At 41.0% G+C, this 16,361-nt stretch overlaps 2 protein-coding genes across 3 annotated transcripts; both read left to right on the top strand.

Annotated features, from left to right (window-relative positions):
- Positions 1 to 5,492: 5,492 nt before the first annotated feature.
- kti12 (KTI12 chromatin associated homolog) lies at positions 5,493 to 8,803 on the top strand. The gene is made up of 9 exons (XM_084673240.1): positions 5,493 to 5,744; positions 5,858 to 5,909; positions 6,079 to 6,131; positions 6,258 to 6,313; positions 6,500 to 6,579; positions 6,661 to 6,820; positions 7,064 to 7,126; positions 7,239 to 7,310; positions 7,967 to 8,803. Exons 1-9 carry the CDS (start codon positions 5,594 to 5,596, stop codon positions 8,105 to 8,107), a joined length of 828 nt encoding a protein of 275 aa, XP_084529366.1. The 5' UTR covers positions 5,493 to 5,593; the 3' UTR covers positions 8,108 to 8,803.
- A 1,341-nt stretch (positions 8,804 to 10,144) lies between these two features.
- On the top strand, positions 10,145 to 14,472 carry LOC146258556 (uncharacterized). 2 transcript variants are annotated; one of them, XM_084673231.1, is made up of 13 exons: positions 10,154 to 10,291; positions 10,527 to 10,716; positions 10,893 to 11,171; positions 11,328 to 11,387; positions 11,473 to 11,525; positions 11,608 to 11,752; positions 12,221 to 12,561; positions 12,659 to 12,887; positions 13,021 to 13,138; positions 13,257 to 13,377; positions 13,477 to 13,588; positions 13,754 to 13,866; positions 13,985 to 14,200. In XM_084673231.1, exons 2-13 carry the CDS (start codon positions 10,546 to 10,548, stop codon positions 14,052 to 14,054), a joined length of 1,812 nt encoding a protein of 603 aa, XP_084529357.1. In that variant the 5' UTR covers positions 10,154 to 10,291; positions 10,527 to 10,545; the 3' UTR covers positions 14,055 to 14,200. The 2 variants fall into 2 exon arrangements, with proteins under 2 accessions (XP_084529356.1, XP_084529357.1); XM_084673230.1 differs by having other exon boundaries at positions 10,145 to 10,291; positions 10,527 to 11,171; positions 13,985 to 14,472.
- Positions 14,473 to 16,361: the final 1,889 nt, after the last annotated feature.

Below are 16,361 nucleotides of genomic sequence, written 5' to 3'. Positions count from 1 at the left end.
TGGCCACACAGGTTTCAGGAACAAACAAACAAATTGTTGAGCAACCAATACGAAATTGGTATGAAAGGCTCTGGAAGGTTTCACCTTGTAAAACAAAGCCATGTTAGGCATTCATTTTTTCCCATTTAAAGTGTATTGTAATTTGTACAAATAAATTAGCCTATATTGACACTTTGTAGCCCCTCACCTGTTGCCAAGAATCTTAAAGTAACCATAAGGCGTTCACCAGGAGAAATGCAGTCTCTGAAATGTGTATTTCTAGCAATGAGTGGAGTAACCATGGTTAGTAGATGCTTAAAAGCTGGAGGCGCAAAACGGGCAAAGTTTGCAAAAGCTGGGGCATCTTCTGAGTTGAGCTCTTTGCATAAATTAGGATATGCCCCCTGTTTTTCACGTCGCATTAGCCATGGTTTACTCCACAGTCTCCTCCTGGCTCGTCTTGATCGCTGTCTCTCCTGTACACGCCCAACAGCTTTGAAAGTCAGGTAGACCATGACTACTTTAACAACATTGATTAATCCCTCTACTTCGTCCATGTCAAACAAGGCAACCTGTTAACTTGTCTTAAAAAAAAATTGGCAACAAAAGTGTCTTGTTGTTTACAATTGGATACAGTCTGGGCAGTGTGGAACTGGCAGTTGGTTTTCTGAACATTCTAAAGACTTCAACCAACTACTGCCAACTTAGAATGTTGGGGCTAGTTGGGGATTGTCTGAGCAGTGTGCAAGCGGCTTTAGACTAAAGCCAATATTAAAACGTAAGTAAAATTCAGCCCTGAAGAATTGACACGGAAACTCTTATCAACCAAAATTACAGGAATAGACAGGGACAGTGAGTGTTCAGGCGATCTCTATAGGGATGGATCAATACTGCAATACTGCAAAGTCCGTCAACATTCAATCGACCATAGCCTATTCCAAGGCAAACTGTTGTGGGACATCTTCGGTCGCTCCGACAAAAGAACAGGAAGACTATCATAATTCTGCAGTTTTTTAGTCTGAATAACCGCAGAAAATGTTAAAAAATCAGCAGATTTTTTTGGGCTTAGAAATTCGCTCTCGCGAGTGGGTAAGGGGGGGTTGAGTCGTGTTGTGCTGCATTCACTTGCAGTGGGATATTAGAAATTTGCTGTGGCAAATGTCCAACTCGGCGGAGTGGGGAAGGGGGGTGGAGTCGTCTCATGCTGCATTCGCTTGCAGTCAGATATTAAAATTTGCTCTCGCAAATGTCAGATGAGCCACAACTTTTCTTTGTTTTCAAAGCTACCAACTGGGGTGGCAGCTGGGGTGGCTAGGCTATTTTTAGGGTGGCAGTTGCCACCCCATGCCACCCCGGTAGATCCGCCCCTGGACTTGTGTCTTCTTTTGTAGCAATCTCATTTATAACTATGACATCTTTATTGACTCTCGATTTAACTGAACTAAGAAATAAAGTTTCAAAGGTTAAAGTAAATCCAAGGGGCAATCTAGGCATCAGGTGAGTTCATTTGCTTTAGGTAGCCTAAAGAAATGTAGCCCATTGTGAAAATTTTAAGATTGTTATAAATTCTGGGCAATTCTGTGACCTCGCAGGCCATTTTAAGGGTAAGAAAAGTATGGATGGCGTTTTCTCCAAATCATCCCCTCAGTTTATCAGTCTTGCGCAGGGGCGCCGTATAGGGGGGGAAAGTTAGGACGATTCTAAGGGCCCCTGACTGACAGAGGCCCGAAAAAATTGAAAAACTAATAGAAACGATCAAATAATATATAGGCCCTATATATATTTCCTTTTTCATGACGCCCGAAATTCCTGGGGGCGCCCCTGGTCCTGCGCAAAAGTGGAGAACCTGAGGGCGCATCAACAGTTGCTGAAAATGGCGCTGAATCCCAAACTGAGTTGTGCGGACCAGGGGCCTGTACTACGAATCAAGATTTGGCGTTAGCGAGGTAACTTCAGGTTCAACCCAGGGTTTTCTGTACTACGACGGTGGATTACTTGTTACCGGGGTAGATCACCATGGTAACATATGCTGAACGGCTAACCTGGTCGGGAGCAGGATAAGTTGGAGATCAGAGATCAACCGGTATGAAAACCCCGCCCATTAACTAATTCTTGACGATAATGTCGTCACCGTTCATAGTAGATCCTGTGCAGCTTGGTGCGCTGATACTGTAGTGAGAGGTGCGTTCAGAAGAGCCAAAACATTTAGAGACCGACAAAACCCTTTTGCATTCCCTCATGAGTATCTTTCTGAAAGATATAGATTCTTAGCAGAGGGAATTACGTATATTGCCAGCTTCTTGAGCCGTATGTTGCCAATGCGACGCATTGAAGCTGTGCACTCAGTCCCACAGACTGAATGCATAGCGTTTCGTTATTTCGCTACGGGTAGCTAGTTTTATAGTGTGGGTAATGCGGAGAACCTGAGCAATGTTTAATTTTGAACGGATTTTATGATGAAAAATATATATTCAAAGTGCCCTTTGTAAAAACTTTGGACTCCTAATATGTTGATAAAATGAAAGGAGATTTTTCAGTCAATGTTCTGATTTCTGTTCTGGAAATGTAGGCAAATAATATCATATTTTACAAAGTCATCATTTGCTCATTTAAACATAGGCCTACATTTACAGGAAACTAGTAATGAAAACATTATTTGACATACTATTAGTTATCAACTTGGGAGGTTTCATGTTGTATGTTATCCCTATTCACTGTGTCTCCCCTTAACCCTTTTGTCCTTGGGTTGCTTTGACCCATTTTCTAATCATTTCCATATCAGAAATTGGGGTTTCTTTCAACCAAAACCTTTCAAACCAAAAAGAACAATGGGTATCTGTACAAAGCTCTTCACAAGTGATACATAAATGATCATTTCACTACTTTCATGGATTTTTGATGTTTCATTCACTTTTATAGCATTTTTCAAAAATAATAAATAGGACATTGAAAGAGAGAAGTGGTGAAAACCCCCACAAAAGATTCAAAAGGCACAATAAAAAAGCCACAAAAAGGTATAAAAATATCAAAACGTAGACAAAAGTTTAACAAATACATCCTCATGTGTTCTCCCTCCCCTCGGAACAGGAAAAATATGTCAGTGTAACTAAGTTTAGTGTCGTTCAGTCGTGTACGATCTCTTCTCATATTCCAGTTTTTCTGTCTCCAGCCTTGTTTTTTTAATTAAAAACCTTATAATCGAGCTCCAGGGTTCTTTTATACAGGGCCCTCACACTGTCTGCTCCAACCTGAAACAAATGAAGAACATTGTCCCTTTGCAAGGCACACTTGGAGAAAGTTGAAGGTGTCCATTTGACTACTGTGGTTTTTTGCTTATACCTTGTGTCTTTGTCTTGGCCTTGAAGTGGAGGCCCTAGGCTCAGGGGGAGGAAGAAGTTCCTCTTCCTGCTGAGTTCAACACCATAGAAATGTAATCAATTGAGTTATATTTGAAATGAGCACTTTAAGGACTTGTGTCTTATGTTGAGACCACCACAATTAGTAAGTCATTACAGACACACTCTTATCATCTGTGTTGCATGTGGTAAACACAACTCAAAAGTGTACCCCCAAAATGAGCAAGTAGACACAGTTTCCTGATCATCTAGGACCTGGATGAGAAAGTAAATGGTATATTGTATCAATATTTAGCAACCACATATGGCATACATACTGGCGTATGACTATTAGTTTCACTGTTACCTCTGTATGGCACAGTGGGACGACAGTCACTGCAGAGAACAGTAATACATTTCACTCCTACAATATTCATAAATAATTGTTGAATGAACATGGTCACATAGATTAGGCTACTTGAAACACACATGCCTGGGCTTCCAACCTGCTGCCACCAGGGTCTGAAGAAATGCCCCCTTCCATCATGGGGTGACCCTGATAGATATCCTAAAAAAGGGACGAATTCAGGCAATTCAGCCTTGTACTTGTTGGCCTTAAAATATGTACAAGTATTGGCTTACCGTTTTTAATTATGGTTTTATTTTTTATTTGCTCCCACAATCGTTTGCCACTGCAGGGTTGCCACTGCAGGGTTGCAACTGAAATAATACAGCAACAAAAGTTTAACGTTGTGGAATGCACACATGTAAGTATGATCACATCTTCAATAAGTCATGTATCTTACGCATTTACAGCTGCTATTTTCTGCCAGATTGGCTGCAGCGACTTTGTTGAATTTTGCCTATATTATATGTCTGTATTCCTGATATGATCGTATTACAATATTTCACGCAAGAGGAGCAGACAAAGTTTGTAAGATTGTCTGCTCCTCCTTCGTGAAATATGCGGCTCTTGTTTCGTCCATGTTTGCGATTGGACAAACGGTGCAAACACCGCCCCTTTATGTGAACGCGCACGTCTCTAGATTGGAAAGATCTGGGTTGAGTTAGAGAATTGATAACTGCCGTCGTAGTACCGCTTATCGTGACTGCGATTGTTAGGCTTCGCGTAGCCGGGTAACTGAAAGTAATCCAGAGCATGTTGATCTTGATTCGTAGTACAGGCCCCAGGTAAGCTATAAAATGATTGGTTGAGGATGCATACATGCATTACAAACAATAAATTGTTCTTGCAATATATTCGGAAACATTTACAGCATTCTTTTAACTTTTTAGATGACAGGTCTTCCTGTGAAATTACTGAGAAACGCCATCGTCCATCATCCAATTTAATGCAACCAAAAACAGATGAAGTTGTTCTGCTTTGGAAAATATCTCATTCGTATATTTAGCATTTATTCTGTTTTCGTCATCAGTAGGCTATGTTGATGGCTGATTGTTTATATTTATCAACAAAAAACGTTTAATTTATATGGTTTCTGTACAAATGCGAACAATTATATACATAAGCTATTAAATACCAATACGAAAAACATTATATGTTTAATGTTTGAATTGCAATACACAAATTCAAAACAATTCCCTGGTCTCCTTTGTGCGTCTTGATGCACTTGTGCACTGACATATTAGGCTACAGTAATTTCCATTGTCCGTGTGTTCGATAGGTTTTTCACATGTTCTCAGATTATGTGTTTATTATTAGGCTTCTATAATTCACTTCTTAACCAATGTAAAATATTCTCCTTATTGATTGTAGGCTACACATCCGAACCGATATGTCCGTGCCATATGTTTCACTAATGGCACAACAGTCTACTTTAAGCCAAAATTCCCTCAAATTTATTATCTTAAGTGTTACTTCGTGTTGTTCCTTGGAAACAATATTTTACAGTAGGCCACCCCATTAGGCAAACACATTTTCGAACGATGGGGCGCATTTCGTCGAGATCTTCATGCAGCTATGCTCTCCTAAAAAAATGCTGAAAGCCCACTCATAAATAATAATAATGTAAACAAATCTATTTTGTTACTGCGTTTTAAATCGGACTAAAGCTAAAATCGTAAAAAAAAAAAAAATTGCTAGACTTCTGGGACAACGTATAGAACCCAGTTTTACTCTTTAGTTTCAGGCTACATTTCACGTGATTCAAAAACACTTCCTACTTCCTATCACAGTACTTCCGTTTCAGGTTAGTCAGACTGCTAGCTGCATGTTGTTTCACAGTCAATACTACAGAGTGTAGCCTACATGAGACAACATGCCACTTATCATAATGTGTGGTTTCCCTTGTAGTGGGAAAACACGAAGGGCAGTAGAATTAAAAGATTATTTTGAACAGAACACAGAAAGAAAAGTTTATGTTGTAGGAGATGGAACGTTGGGGATCGAGAGAAATGCCATGTATGCAGGTAACGCTAATGTTTAGATACCAATGAGCTTCCAAATGGGGCAGTGAGTATTTTGTAGCATTAGTCTGATATGCTCGTGCAGTCATCATACCCCTGGATGAAATGTTTTACAGATTCACAGAGTGAGAAAAGTGTGAGAGGAGCTTTAAGAGCTGAGGTGGAGCGGTGAGTTAATTAGTCTAAAATTCGGCTACACAAACTAGGTATGAGATGCTAAAATTACACTTTTGTTCACGTGGCATTTATAAAAAATATTTATGTAATAACAAAGTTGTTTCCGAATTAGTTTTCTTGACAGGCCTGTTAATGTCATCGTGTTCATTTATATTAATAGGAAGGTCAGTAAGGATGATATTGTCATTCTGGATTCATTGAATTACATAAAAGGTACATATTTAATAGTTGAAACCCTTGATATTTTATGGTTTATGTCACACTTTGTTTAAGGGTAAATGTGTTTCACTTTGACAGCACTTAAGTTCAAATGTACTGTTGCACCTGTTCATCCTTTAGGTTACAGATATGAACTTTTCTGTCTTATTAAACACACACAGACGCCTCACTGTCTGGTGAGTACAGATGCACTCCTACAGCATTATGATATTTACAAAAAGGGGTATAGTAGTTACAGGGTTTTGCAGAAATAAACCCCTTTTAAAACGTATTATTAATATTTCCAATCAGTGTTTGCACAACACGTATAGCCTGTTCAAAATGTACTGTATATTATTAGTAACTCATTTTATGTATCGTAGGTGTACTGTTTGACATCAGCGGAAGTGAGTTCGGCATGGAATACACACAGGGATGTTGATGAGCAGTACACTCAGGAGATGTAAGTATGTTGTGGTTCATTTGACTCACTCAGAGTTATGATTTAGTGTATGTATGATGTAGATTTGTTTTGTTTTTGCAGCTTGGATGCATTAGTTTTGAGGTTTGAGGCACCAGACTCCAGAAACAGATGGGACAGCCCACTTTTCACTATTCAGAAAGAAGACACACTTCAGTTTGAAGCCATCTCAGATGCCATCTTCAAAAGAAAAGCCCCGCCTCCTAACCAGTCTACACAGAGTGTGAGAAATGGATCACTTTGGCATACTCGATCACTGTCACTCTTTCTCTTCTCTTTCTGTCTTTTTCATTCTCACTTCCAATCAAATAAAAAACAATAGGCGACTATATATCTTTGCATATTCAATTTCAACAGGGTCAAATCATCTGTGCTGATTGTTAACTATGGTTGAGGTATGATGCACATGGTTTAATATGGCCTCTTTTATATTCAATTATATATTTATTTTGTCTGTAAATTACAGCAACCACTGTCATCAACAAACTTTTTGTATGAGCTGGACAAGGTCACACAAGATGTATTGATGGTGAGGATTTCTATCCAAAAGTGTCCCTGATTTTCCTTTTGAATCCCTTTGTTCAGAATTTCTGTCTGGTCTTGAATTGCTCTTTTAACCCCTGCAGTCTGACATATTTCAGGCTATTCTGAACTCACAGAAGACAAGTGTTCCTGGGGATCTCATTGCAGTACCAGGTGCTACAGAAAAGATATCCTTTACTGGTGGCATTCCAGTAATATATGTAATCCATTTAAAGTTGTTCACCTACGAGGATATAGATAGAAATGCCAACCATGTATAATTGTTCAGTTACTGGCCATGTTTAATTGTATTGCCACCATATGACTAACCATATGTCTGAAACTGACTTGAGTTAGCCAGCCTACATTAAATACTCAGACTTCTTAGAATATTTTGCCATGGGTAGTGGATGAATGTATGTGCATCAAAGACCATGGCCGTGGAAACTAGGGGTTCTGAGGGTGCAGCACCCCCTGCTGACAGCATGAGAATAAAAAATTATATGACTTGAAAATCCACCATGCGGCACTGCCCCGCTACATTAAGCCCCCCCCCCCCAGCACCCCCCTGATAAAATATGTTTGCGTGGCTATGTCAAACACCATCATTAAGTTCATTCCAGATAGCAGCAGATCAATGGAATCGTCTGAAAGGGCTTGCCTTTAAGCGTGTGGGATGTTGGAAAGGAGAATTTAGCTGGATACTTTGTTCCTCTGGCTCACTTTAAACTTCCCTTTTTGATATTGTTGTTTGATGTAGCAATATGTAATTATAACGATCACTTACTGTATTTTTCAGCTCAGAATGATTTTCCCTGGTGTTTCCTTTAACCTGATTTCAAACATAGAACTCACTCGAAGTCTCAACATGGTTGAACTCCGGAAGCTACGTCGCCAGTTCATCAGTTACACCAAAACACACCCGACTGAGAACATTGGACACATTGCTAACATGTTTGTACAGTATCTAAACAAAAGTATTAATTGATGTCTCGATGAACAGAAAAGCCTTTTGTTCAGAGTGAGACATGTAGCTTCTGTCAGTGTTTTTCTTTATACTGTTTGAGACAAATACATTTGTTGTTAGGCACATATCTTAATCGATACTGTTGCATGATTCAATATTGCTCTGTAGTTCTTTGGTTTCTTTCTTTGTTTATATAGATATTTGAACAATGGTTTTGGAGCCTCTGAACTAAGAAGCTTCAGCTCCAGTACATCCAGTGCACATGTTCACATTTAAATTGGCTTTATTCTGCTCACTTCAGTCAGTGTGTTGAATGGCAGTTTTTTTTGCACAGGCCCCTGGCTTGACTTCAAAAAGCAAAAGCAGCTTTTCATGTGTTAAACCTCAGTTCAAAATATTTGACATTGTAATAAGGATTTGTTAGGGCTTGTGAATTCAGTGCCTAGGTTTTCTGTTCAAATGCACCAGAACTGCAAGACCCATTGAGCTTCTGTATGAGGGCAGTTGATACTCATGGAATCCTGTACTTATTGTCAACTGTCAGTAAATGCTTTGGGCCTTGTCTTTGGATGTCCTTAAGGCTTAGAAGGAATCAACCTTTATGCTCCATCAACCCTTCTGACTAAACATAGATGTTGATGGAAATGTATTTCCGAGTGCGCTGACACTTGTAGGGGTTTTCCATTTCCTGTTCAATAAATCATTTACTAAAAGCAAGGGTATCTGAATGTGAAGTATACACAAGACAACAGAGTGGCTGGTTGCCCTTATAATATGTCTAAATTAACTTGGATATATTTTAGGTGTTTATTATTGAAGAAGTCTCTTATTCTACCCTATTGCTGTGAAAGTACCAAGTCAACAAAGTCAGTTGCCAAGTACAATTTCAAGACCAAATAAAAATATTTTTTTACATATATGTAAGGTGCAGGTGTCTGACACTCAAGCTGAGCATCTCAAAGGACTGCGCAAAGAATACAGGAATAAAGGGTGGTTAAATAGTATCACAATACGGGAGGGGGGTGACAGTCACCATAGCTATGCAAGCACAAAAAGACGTGGCGCATTCATGGGGCTAGATAACTTTTTTTTTGTCTTTAGATACGGATACCAGAAATGGCTTTGACGTTCTTCCTATTTTCCTTGTTCAAAGTTGCATGGCATTATACACTTTGGTGACATTGTGATCTCTGACCTACAATCTAGTGTCAAAGATTTCCTAGTTGCATCTTACAAAGAACTAACTTATGGATATGCAGGCAAAAGCTTTAGCAAACAGCATAATGAAAGTTTATCAATACTTCAAGCAACATAATTCATAGATATTTCTACATATTTCTCTCCTGGACATGACCAAGCGTGAGATAATATAGCAGGGTATAGATCAAACATTGTTAATTATATTCAGAACATTCAAAACAGTATAAAAGTTATATAATCATTATTATTCGTAATCTTTATATTGTTAATCAGTGCTACAGTGGTTAATGACCGACCTCTTCATTACCAATGAAGTTGGAAGTTTGACAAGAGCCTGCAAGTTCATTTAAGTAGTCCTTCAGAATTTAATTTGATTTAAGCTTTTAATCTTGGTTTCAAAACAAGAAAATACCCTTTGAGCGGTATGAACAGACTGTTGCATAAGAAACTGTAAGAATGTGTAATATAGGCTATCAATTAACAATGAATTATACAATGCGTAGTGTACACACTATGAATCTCTATTGCATGCACAGCTACTAGATTTGTGTTTCCAATTGGACACTTGTCTAATAAGCCAAATGCTTTAAAATGCTTTATTTTTCAAAAAACGTCCTTTGCATTATTTCCTGTGGTGAATAAAAGTAAGTAAAGGAACAGCTGATTTCATAGTAGCTGATCCATTTATTGTTTTGCAGTGATCATTTCCATTGTGCCTAAGAGGGATGATCTGAAGCGTCTCTGAGGAGGAAAAAGGTTGTTTTAGACATTATGTGTAGATCCTTGAGTGTCCTTTTCCTCCACTGCAACAGGGGGCGTACGCACAAACCTCCCCGGTCTGAAACCAATAAACAAACACCACAGTTTTGCACGAGTCAGGTGTTGTATCGTACTTTAGCCTTCTAGCCTGTTACTATATATCACAACGTGTAACACATTTTAATCGTTTTCGCATGCGACATTGTACGAAATTATTAGGAAGAGTCCACCATGAGCAACTTTGAGGTACGTGTGCCACTTATGTTGCTGTCAACGGTCATTGTGTCTAAGCAGCGTCCTAATAGTGTCGACGTGAAGTGATGTTTCTATACCAATGGCTTAGGCTATTCAACCAAATGAAGTCCGCTTGCTTTGTAGCAAAAAGATCATACATTTCATGTTCAAATACCGGTAACGTAATTGTGTATGTTATTTGTAAAATAAATAGTAGGAAACTTTGATTTTTGTACATTGTACACAGGCATCAGCATTGCACATCCATGGGTTATCGACTTCCTTGTCTCATAAGGAGAAAGAGAACAAGGGTCAGACAGACCCAGCCCGTGGTGGCCCTCAACCGGTTTGCAGGTTCTTCGCACAGGGACGCCACTGTAATTTTGGGAGCAAGTGTCACTTCCTCCATCAAAAAAGAGATGTTAGATCTGCAAAGGGTGAGTTAAAAAACAGTACAAATAGGCAAACAGATCAGGGAAGCCCAATTGTGGAGGTCACACAGGCCAAGGAAACTAGCTCTGGAGAAGTAGGTCACAGGCCTGGGCCAGCCAAACATGAGAGAGCTAATCACCGGCCCTGTCGATATTTCCTCTCTGGCTTCTGTTCCATGGAGGATAAGTGCCGTTTCTGGCATCCGGAGCATTTCTCCAAGTTTGAGGTCCAGTCTGTACAAAGAGATGTAGCCAGAGCCAGGCCAAGCCTACCTGCTCCTTGTACCCCTCATGAAGTCAGACTCAGTGATCTGACAGACGATCTTTCCAAACAACTGCGGGACACTGAGATTAAGCAGATGACGAAGCGTTTTCCCAAAGAACAGCTTATTGTCCAGGAACGGGACGATGGCCAAGTTACTTTCTACAGGTTTTCAATTGAGGCCACAGATCCAGACTGGGTAATAATGGCATTTCCCTAATGCTTCACAAAGCAACTTAAACATGTTTTTTGTTTTTAACCCTTTTGTAAAACTTGGCTGACCAAGTTTCGGCCTTTGTAAAACTTGGCCGACCAAGTTTCGGCCTTTGTCAAACTGTCTAACTATGTTTCACAGCCTTTTGACCTCAAAGAAGTTGATGTTATGGTCAGCTTCCCAGAGAAATATCCTCAAGAGGTACACACATTTCTACCTCATCATTACTTCAGTCATAATCTCATGCAACAGTCATTTTAAGACAGATTTGATCATCTTTTCATAGATTTTCACCATAGATATACCCCAGGACCAGGATTTGCCTTCAGTTATGGGACAGTAGGTGGAACTAATGCAGGAATACTGTTATTACACACAACTTTGATGTCAGTTCTCTTACATTTGTTTTGTGTCCATACAGGCATGTGCAGCGGGCCTCCTTGGAGTGGCTGCAGGCTAAGCAGGCCACCAATCAGCTGATGGGGAAAGTGGAGCTGCTCTTCCGGCCATTCCTTCGTTGGTTGGACCGGAGTTTAGAGAGACTGTTTACGGAGGGAGCCAGGCTGGTGAGACACTTCTACTCTATTCTACCTCTACTCTACATGAACTATTACTTAAAGGCAGGATAGGCAAGTTTTGCAGACCTAGTCATTTTAGCTTGAGTTGGGAAAGGATAAATATCCCACCCCCTCCTTCAAAGCCACACCCCCAAAACACATGAACGCCTGCTTGACTACTGCTAGGAGGTAGGTAGGTAGACAGATAGACAAGTATCCTGTCCAATCATTGCAGTCTCAACAACATTGCCTACCTTGCCTTTAAGTCTAGTGTGCTCTAATGGAGCCAATGTAGTAACATTATACACAGCAAGTGGCTGGCTTGTGCTTCCCTCCCAATACTCTCCATGATGGATTTATGTTTATGATGACCTCATGGATTCCTTGCACTACCATCCGCCATTTTTATACTCAAGGGGGATTTCAAACATTTGTCTTCTCTGTATTCATTTGCCTTCTCTGTCTTAATCTCTGTAGCTGAAAAAAGACCTTGACGTAGCGAGAGCAGGCCTGGAGTTTGTGCCCTTCCAGCAGCTTCAGGCAGCGGTGTGCAAGGAGCAGGGCGGCAGTGACACTGCTGACCCTGTCACCTGTACTGCAATTGCTGAGGGAGAGGAGAAGGAGGGGACTGAGGAAGAGGGGGTCCAAGATGACCCTGGATGTGATGACCAGGAGGAGGAAGCTGGTGGCCCAGTGGAGAATATCAAAACCAGTAATCCTCGGAGAGGCACTGAGGTCAAGCTGCTGGGTCTGACGCTGGGGGAGCAGACAGCCACTGTGGTTGCCAGACAGATCACCTTGTGTCTGCAGTGCAACAGGTGAGACCAGCCTTTCCCCACTGATGCAACAGTGGCACATATCCCATGCCGTAGGTGTACAAGCATATCTGACTACCCTGGTCTGTGTTACTGTCAGGTGTAAGGTAACGGCAGATCTAACGTTGAGTGCAAAGAGCCCCTGCACGGCCCAGTGTGAGAAATGCAGCTCGGGGATCAGCGCCGCGTTCAGACCCAGCATGCTGCACCATTACAGTGACGTGCTAGGATACCTGGACCTGAGCAATGCTGTTCCTGTGGACCTGATCCTCCAGGACTGTGCACTCATCATAGGCTGCCTTAGCTGCTCCCAGGAGGGCCCTCTGGAGGTGAGCTAGCTTACATGTTACAAATTACAAATACTAATTACAATACTAATTGTGTATGTGAGGTCAACTGAAAAACATGCATTTTTGAAGGACCTTAATGTGTTGAATGTGTTGAAATCTTTTATCTTCTCAGAACCTTTCGTATGGTCAGAGTATGGCCATCAACTGCCAGCACTGCTACAGCAAACTGAGCGTCTTAGTTGACAGTACAAGGTTCCAGTACATTCCACCATGTTCTAAGGACAAATTAGGTCAGAGCACACTTTATAGGGGCCAATTGATGGTTAACCCGAGAGTATTCTGGTTTTTCTCCTTTGTCCAAATATATGGTATCTGAAGGCTGGTATTCTTGTTGTCTGCGGTTCGCAGGGCAGGGCAACACTTCACTGAACTATCGGCAGAGTATAAGAGACCCGGCAGTACAGCTGGGAAAACCACTGCCTGGAAAGGGATCCTGCAAACACTACAAACAGAGTCATCGATGGCTAAGGTCCGGGATGCTGATTTCCATAGCAGCACTGGTTGTGTTTTAAACATTATTTTTTACAGGGAAATTGGTTCCAGCTGACACCTCTGCGTGTGTTGCCAGGTTCCCATGCTGCGGTCGGGCCTACCCCTGTGATGTGTGCCATGATGAAGACCAGGATCACCTCATGGAGCTGGCTAGCAGGATGATCTGTGGCCACTGTGCCAAAGAACAGGTTAGGCAAATAAAGCACCGTTGTAAGGGGTCATGCTTCTGTCAAGGTCACCACTCCCATTATGTTCTCATTCATGACCTTATGTCATGTACTGGATCTGCCCTATGAGCTGCCTACGGGCAGAGATAGCCAGAGTTTGAACTTCCTTGAATCTGTCCTTTGCAGCCATACAGCAATGGGAAGCCCTGTATGTGCTGTGGAGGCATGATGACCAGAGGGGCCTGCACCAGCTACTGGGAGGGAGGACTGGGCTGCAGGAACAAAGTTAAGATGAACAGGTACTGTGTCATAGATGGACAAGCACAAATGCAAGGCTTCCACGCACACACATAAGCTTGGCATGTTTACACAATCTATATGTTTAGAATTTGAACTGTCCCATTTTTTTATTCACAGGAATGATCGGCATAAATACGCAAACATAAGCAAAACGGTGTCACGGAAAGCAGCAAGTGAGAAGAAGTAATAGTAGTTCAAATGAAGGCAGTGATTCTTCAATCCATCTATAAATGTTATTGTCATTGCAAAACTGTACAGGGAAATTCAGTTGATTTGACTCGAGCTACAGTACATACAAACATTTGAAGGCTTCTGCTATAAAATTCCATAGGATTTTTAAGGTTCCAAGCAAGGCCCCTTAAAAGACAAAGTATTTTAAATGATGGTAAAGATTTGTTTAAAGGTTTTGTAGTAATTAATGTTTTTGGACTTAAATCAACAAATACTTGATTATTAAATCAAAGAAAAATAAGTATATCAATTGAATATGCTTAACTATAAACTACACTGTGGAGAGTACCACAAAGATGTAACCATATAATATATAAGAGCTTTGACTATTTTGTTTCTAATATACACAACAACAAAATAAACATGCAACAATTCTTCTGATTTTATCTGTTGAAATAAATTAGAGATCCTGTAAAGTAAATTCCATGTTTTGCTTCTAAGTACATTATATACTGTGAAATGACTCGAGTTCCTGAAAGCATGTGCAAAGCGCTAAAACTTTGTCGCACTGAAATGTGGAGTTATACCGAAGAACTGTTTCTCTTCCGTTTTCAGATCAGGTTTTAATGGGCGGAGCCAAAAAAATGCCCTATCTACGTCATTTCGCCCATCTACGTTGGATCACTAAATGGCTCTTCCTGCCATACTGTCATTGTAGCTTTCATCAGCTAGCTAGCTAGCTTCCGGATACGATACACAACGATGAACTTTATTGTCCCGCTCAGGAAAATTTGTCTTGGTCTCTGTGGTGTGTCATCATAAATGCCTTGACAGTCACAGTAACAACAAACAAAAGCCTACATCCTCAGCCAAACATTATCAACAGTTACATAACAGTATTGCACATATCCCATAACATAACACATACATACCGTAGTAAAGGCACTATAAAAAAAAACAAAAAAAACATAGATTTCAGCCTCAAGCAGCATTTAGAAGTTTTATAGAAGTTGGAACAAATGAGTGCTTAAAACGGTTGAGGATGTCTCCCACCACCCGCAACTGCATCTTCCCTGGATGCAAGAACTATAAGTAACTATAACTTTAAGTTCCCTATTGATAATGAAAGGAAAAATAGGTGGATAGATTTTGTGAAGAGCCACGCTCATGGAAAGCTTTGGATAAACTCCAACAGCCGCCTGCACCACTGACCATTTCACGGCGGACAGTTTTAACATGGATCAGAGACAGACGGGGTTCACCAACACACGGCTTCTCTTGCAGAGCCGTACCGTTCATCCTCCGGTAGCACCTGGACCGTCCTCCGCCGCCAGCAGCTCATCACTCAGTTCTGTGTGCTTGTTACAATTCAGTGGAGAACCGTGAGTACTACAGCTGGGCCTTCACCTCGGCCATCACCGCCAAGAAAAAAAATTATCGAGGATAAAAGCAACAATGCGATTAATTGAAAGAGCAAGTGCAATCATTTAACGATGACAAGGATGTAGACCATAACGTCAATAACATTCTCCGCAAAAAGAAACATTCTCGACATTAACTTCAGAAAACGTGAGACCATTTAGGCTACTTAGATGAAATTAAATAAACATACTCTAAAGCCCAAATCTGGAAATATAAAATGGAGTCACCCAGAATGTCACCCCGTGATGCTGACACAGACAATAGGTGCGTTCGTAATGGACTGACTTCATGCAGCGCTGCAGCCAGCTGCTAGCCTGGTCCTAACCAGACTCTCTACATTTAATTTGTACAGTCTGGCCTCGCTCCATTGACAAGCGTTCACTTCCTTGTAGGCGGGTACTCTGTTGAAGTTTAAAACTATTGGATCTGCCCAGAGCCACTCTGATCTGCCATAACCAATCGCTAGCATTTGCCTTAGCCAATTCCTTCACCACTACTGTAACAAAGCTTGCTGCAGTAGCTGGAAAATCAAACTTTTCCCGAACACCGTGGGGAGGAGGGCCACAACATCATGGCCACCAACAAAACTCAGCATAACTTGTTCTTGCTCAATGGACCGAATGGCTTCGCTCGCATCTTTCTCCGCTGCCATTACGGAACTACAACACAAACTAGCGCACAACATCAACATCATCGTTCTCAGCCAATCCCTCTGTTTGCTGATTGGCCGGTTAAAAATTAACTTGAAAAATCGGACTTATGTACTAAATGGCCAGACCGAGTACAGAAGCAAAATCAAAATTGAGCAGAAGTACGTAGGACGGAAGAGCCAGGCTAGCCGGCTGCAGGCGGCTGACTTGAAACAGTGAATTCTGGTTAGACTTTTTGTCCGACTTGAGAC

This window comes from Hypomesus nipponensis, chromosome 14 (assembly GCF_054491055.1).
Source record: "Hypomesus nipponensis isolate SF chromosome 14, ASM5449105v1, whole genome shotgun sequence".
Classification (NCBI taxonomy): Eukaryota; Metazoa; Chordata; class Actinopteri; order Osmeriformes; family Osmeridae; genus Hypomesus; species Hypomesus nipponensis.
This window is presented reverse-complemented; position numbering and strand designations above follow the sequence as displayed.

What these genes read in the sequence shown, in the direction of transcription:
- kti12 (XM_084673240.1), top strand. Translation starts at nt 5,594, where the DNA reads ATGCCACTTATCATAATGTGTGGTTTCCCTTGTAGTGGGAAAACACGA. An exon ending in GAGAAATGCCATGTATGCAG is followed by an intron (nt 5,745 to 5,857) that starts GTAACGCTAATG and finishes AATGTTTTACAG; the next exon opens with ATTCACAGAGTGAGAAAAGT. An exon ending in TTCATTGAATTACATAAAAG is followed by an intron (nt 6,132 to 6,257) that starts GTACATATTTAA and finishes TTCATCCTTTAG; the next exon opens with GTTACAGATATGAACTTTTC.
- LOC146258556 (XM_084673230.1), top strand. An exon ending in CAGAGAAATATCCTCAAGAG is followed by an intron (nt 11,388 to 11,472) that starts GTACACACATTT and finishes ATCTTTTCATAG; the next exon opens with ATTTTCACCATAGATATACC. An exon ending in GCCACTGTGCCAAAGAACAG is followed by an intron (nt 13,589 to 13,753) that starts GTTAGGCAAATA and finishes TGTCCTTTGCAG; the next exon opens with CCATACAGCAATGGGAAGCC.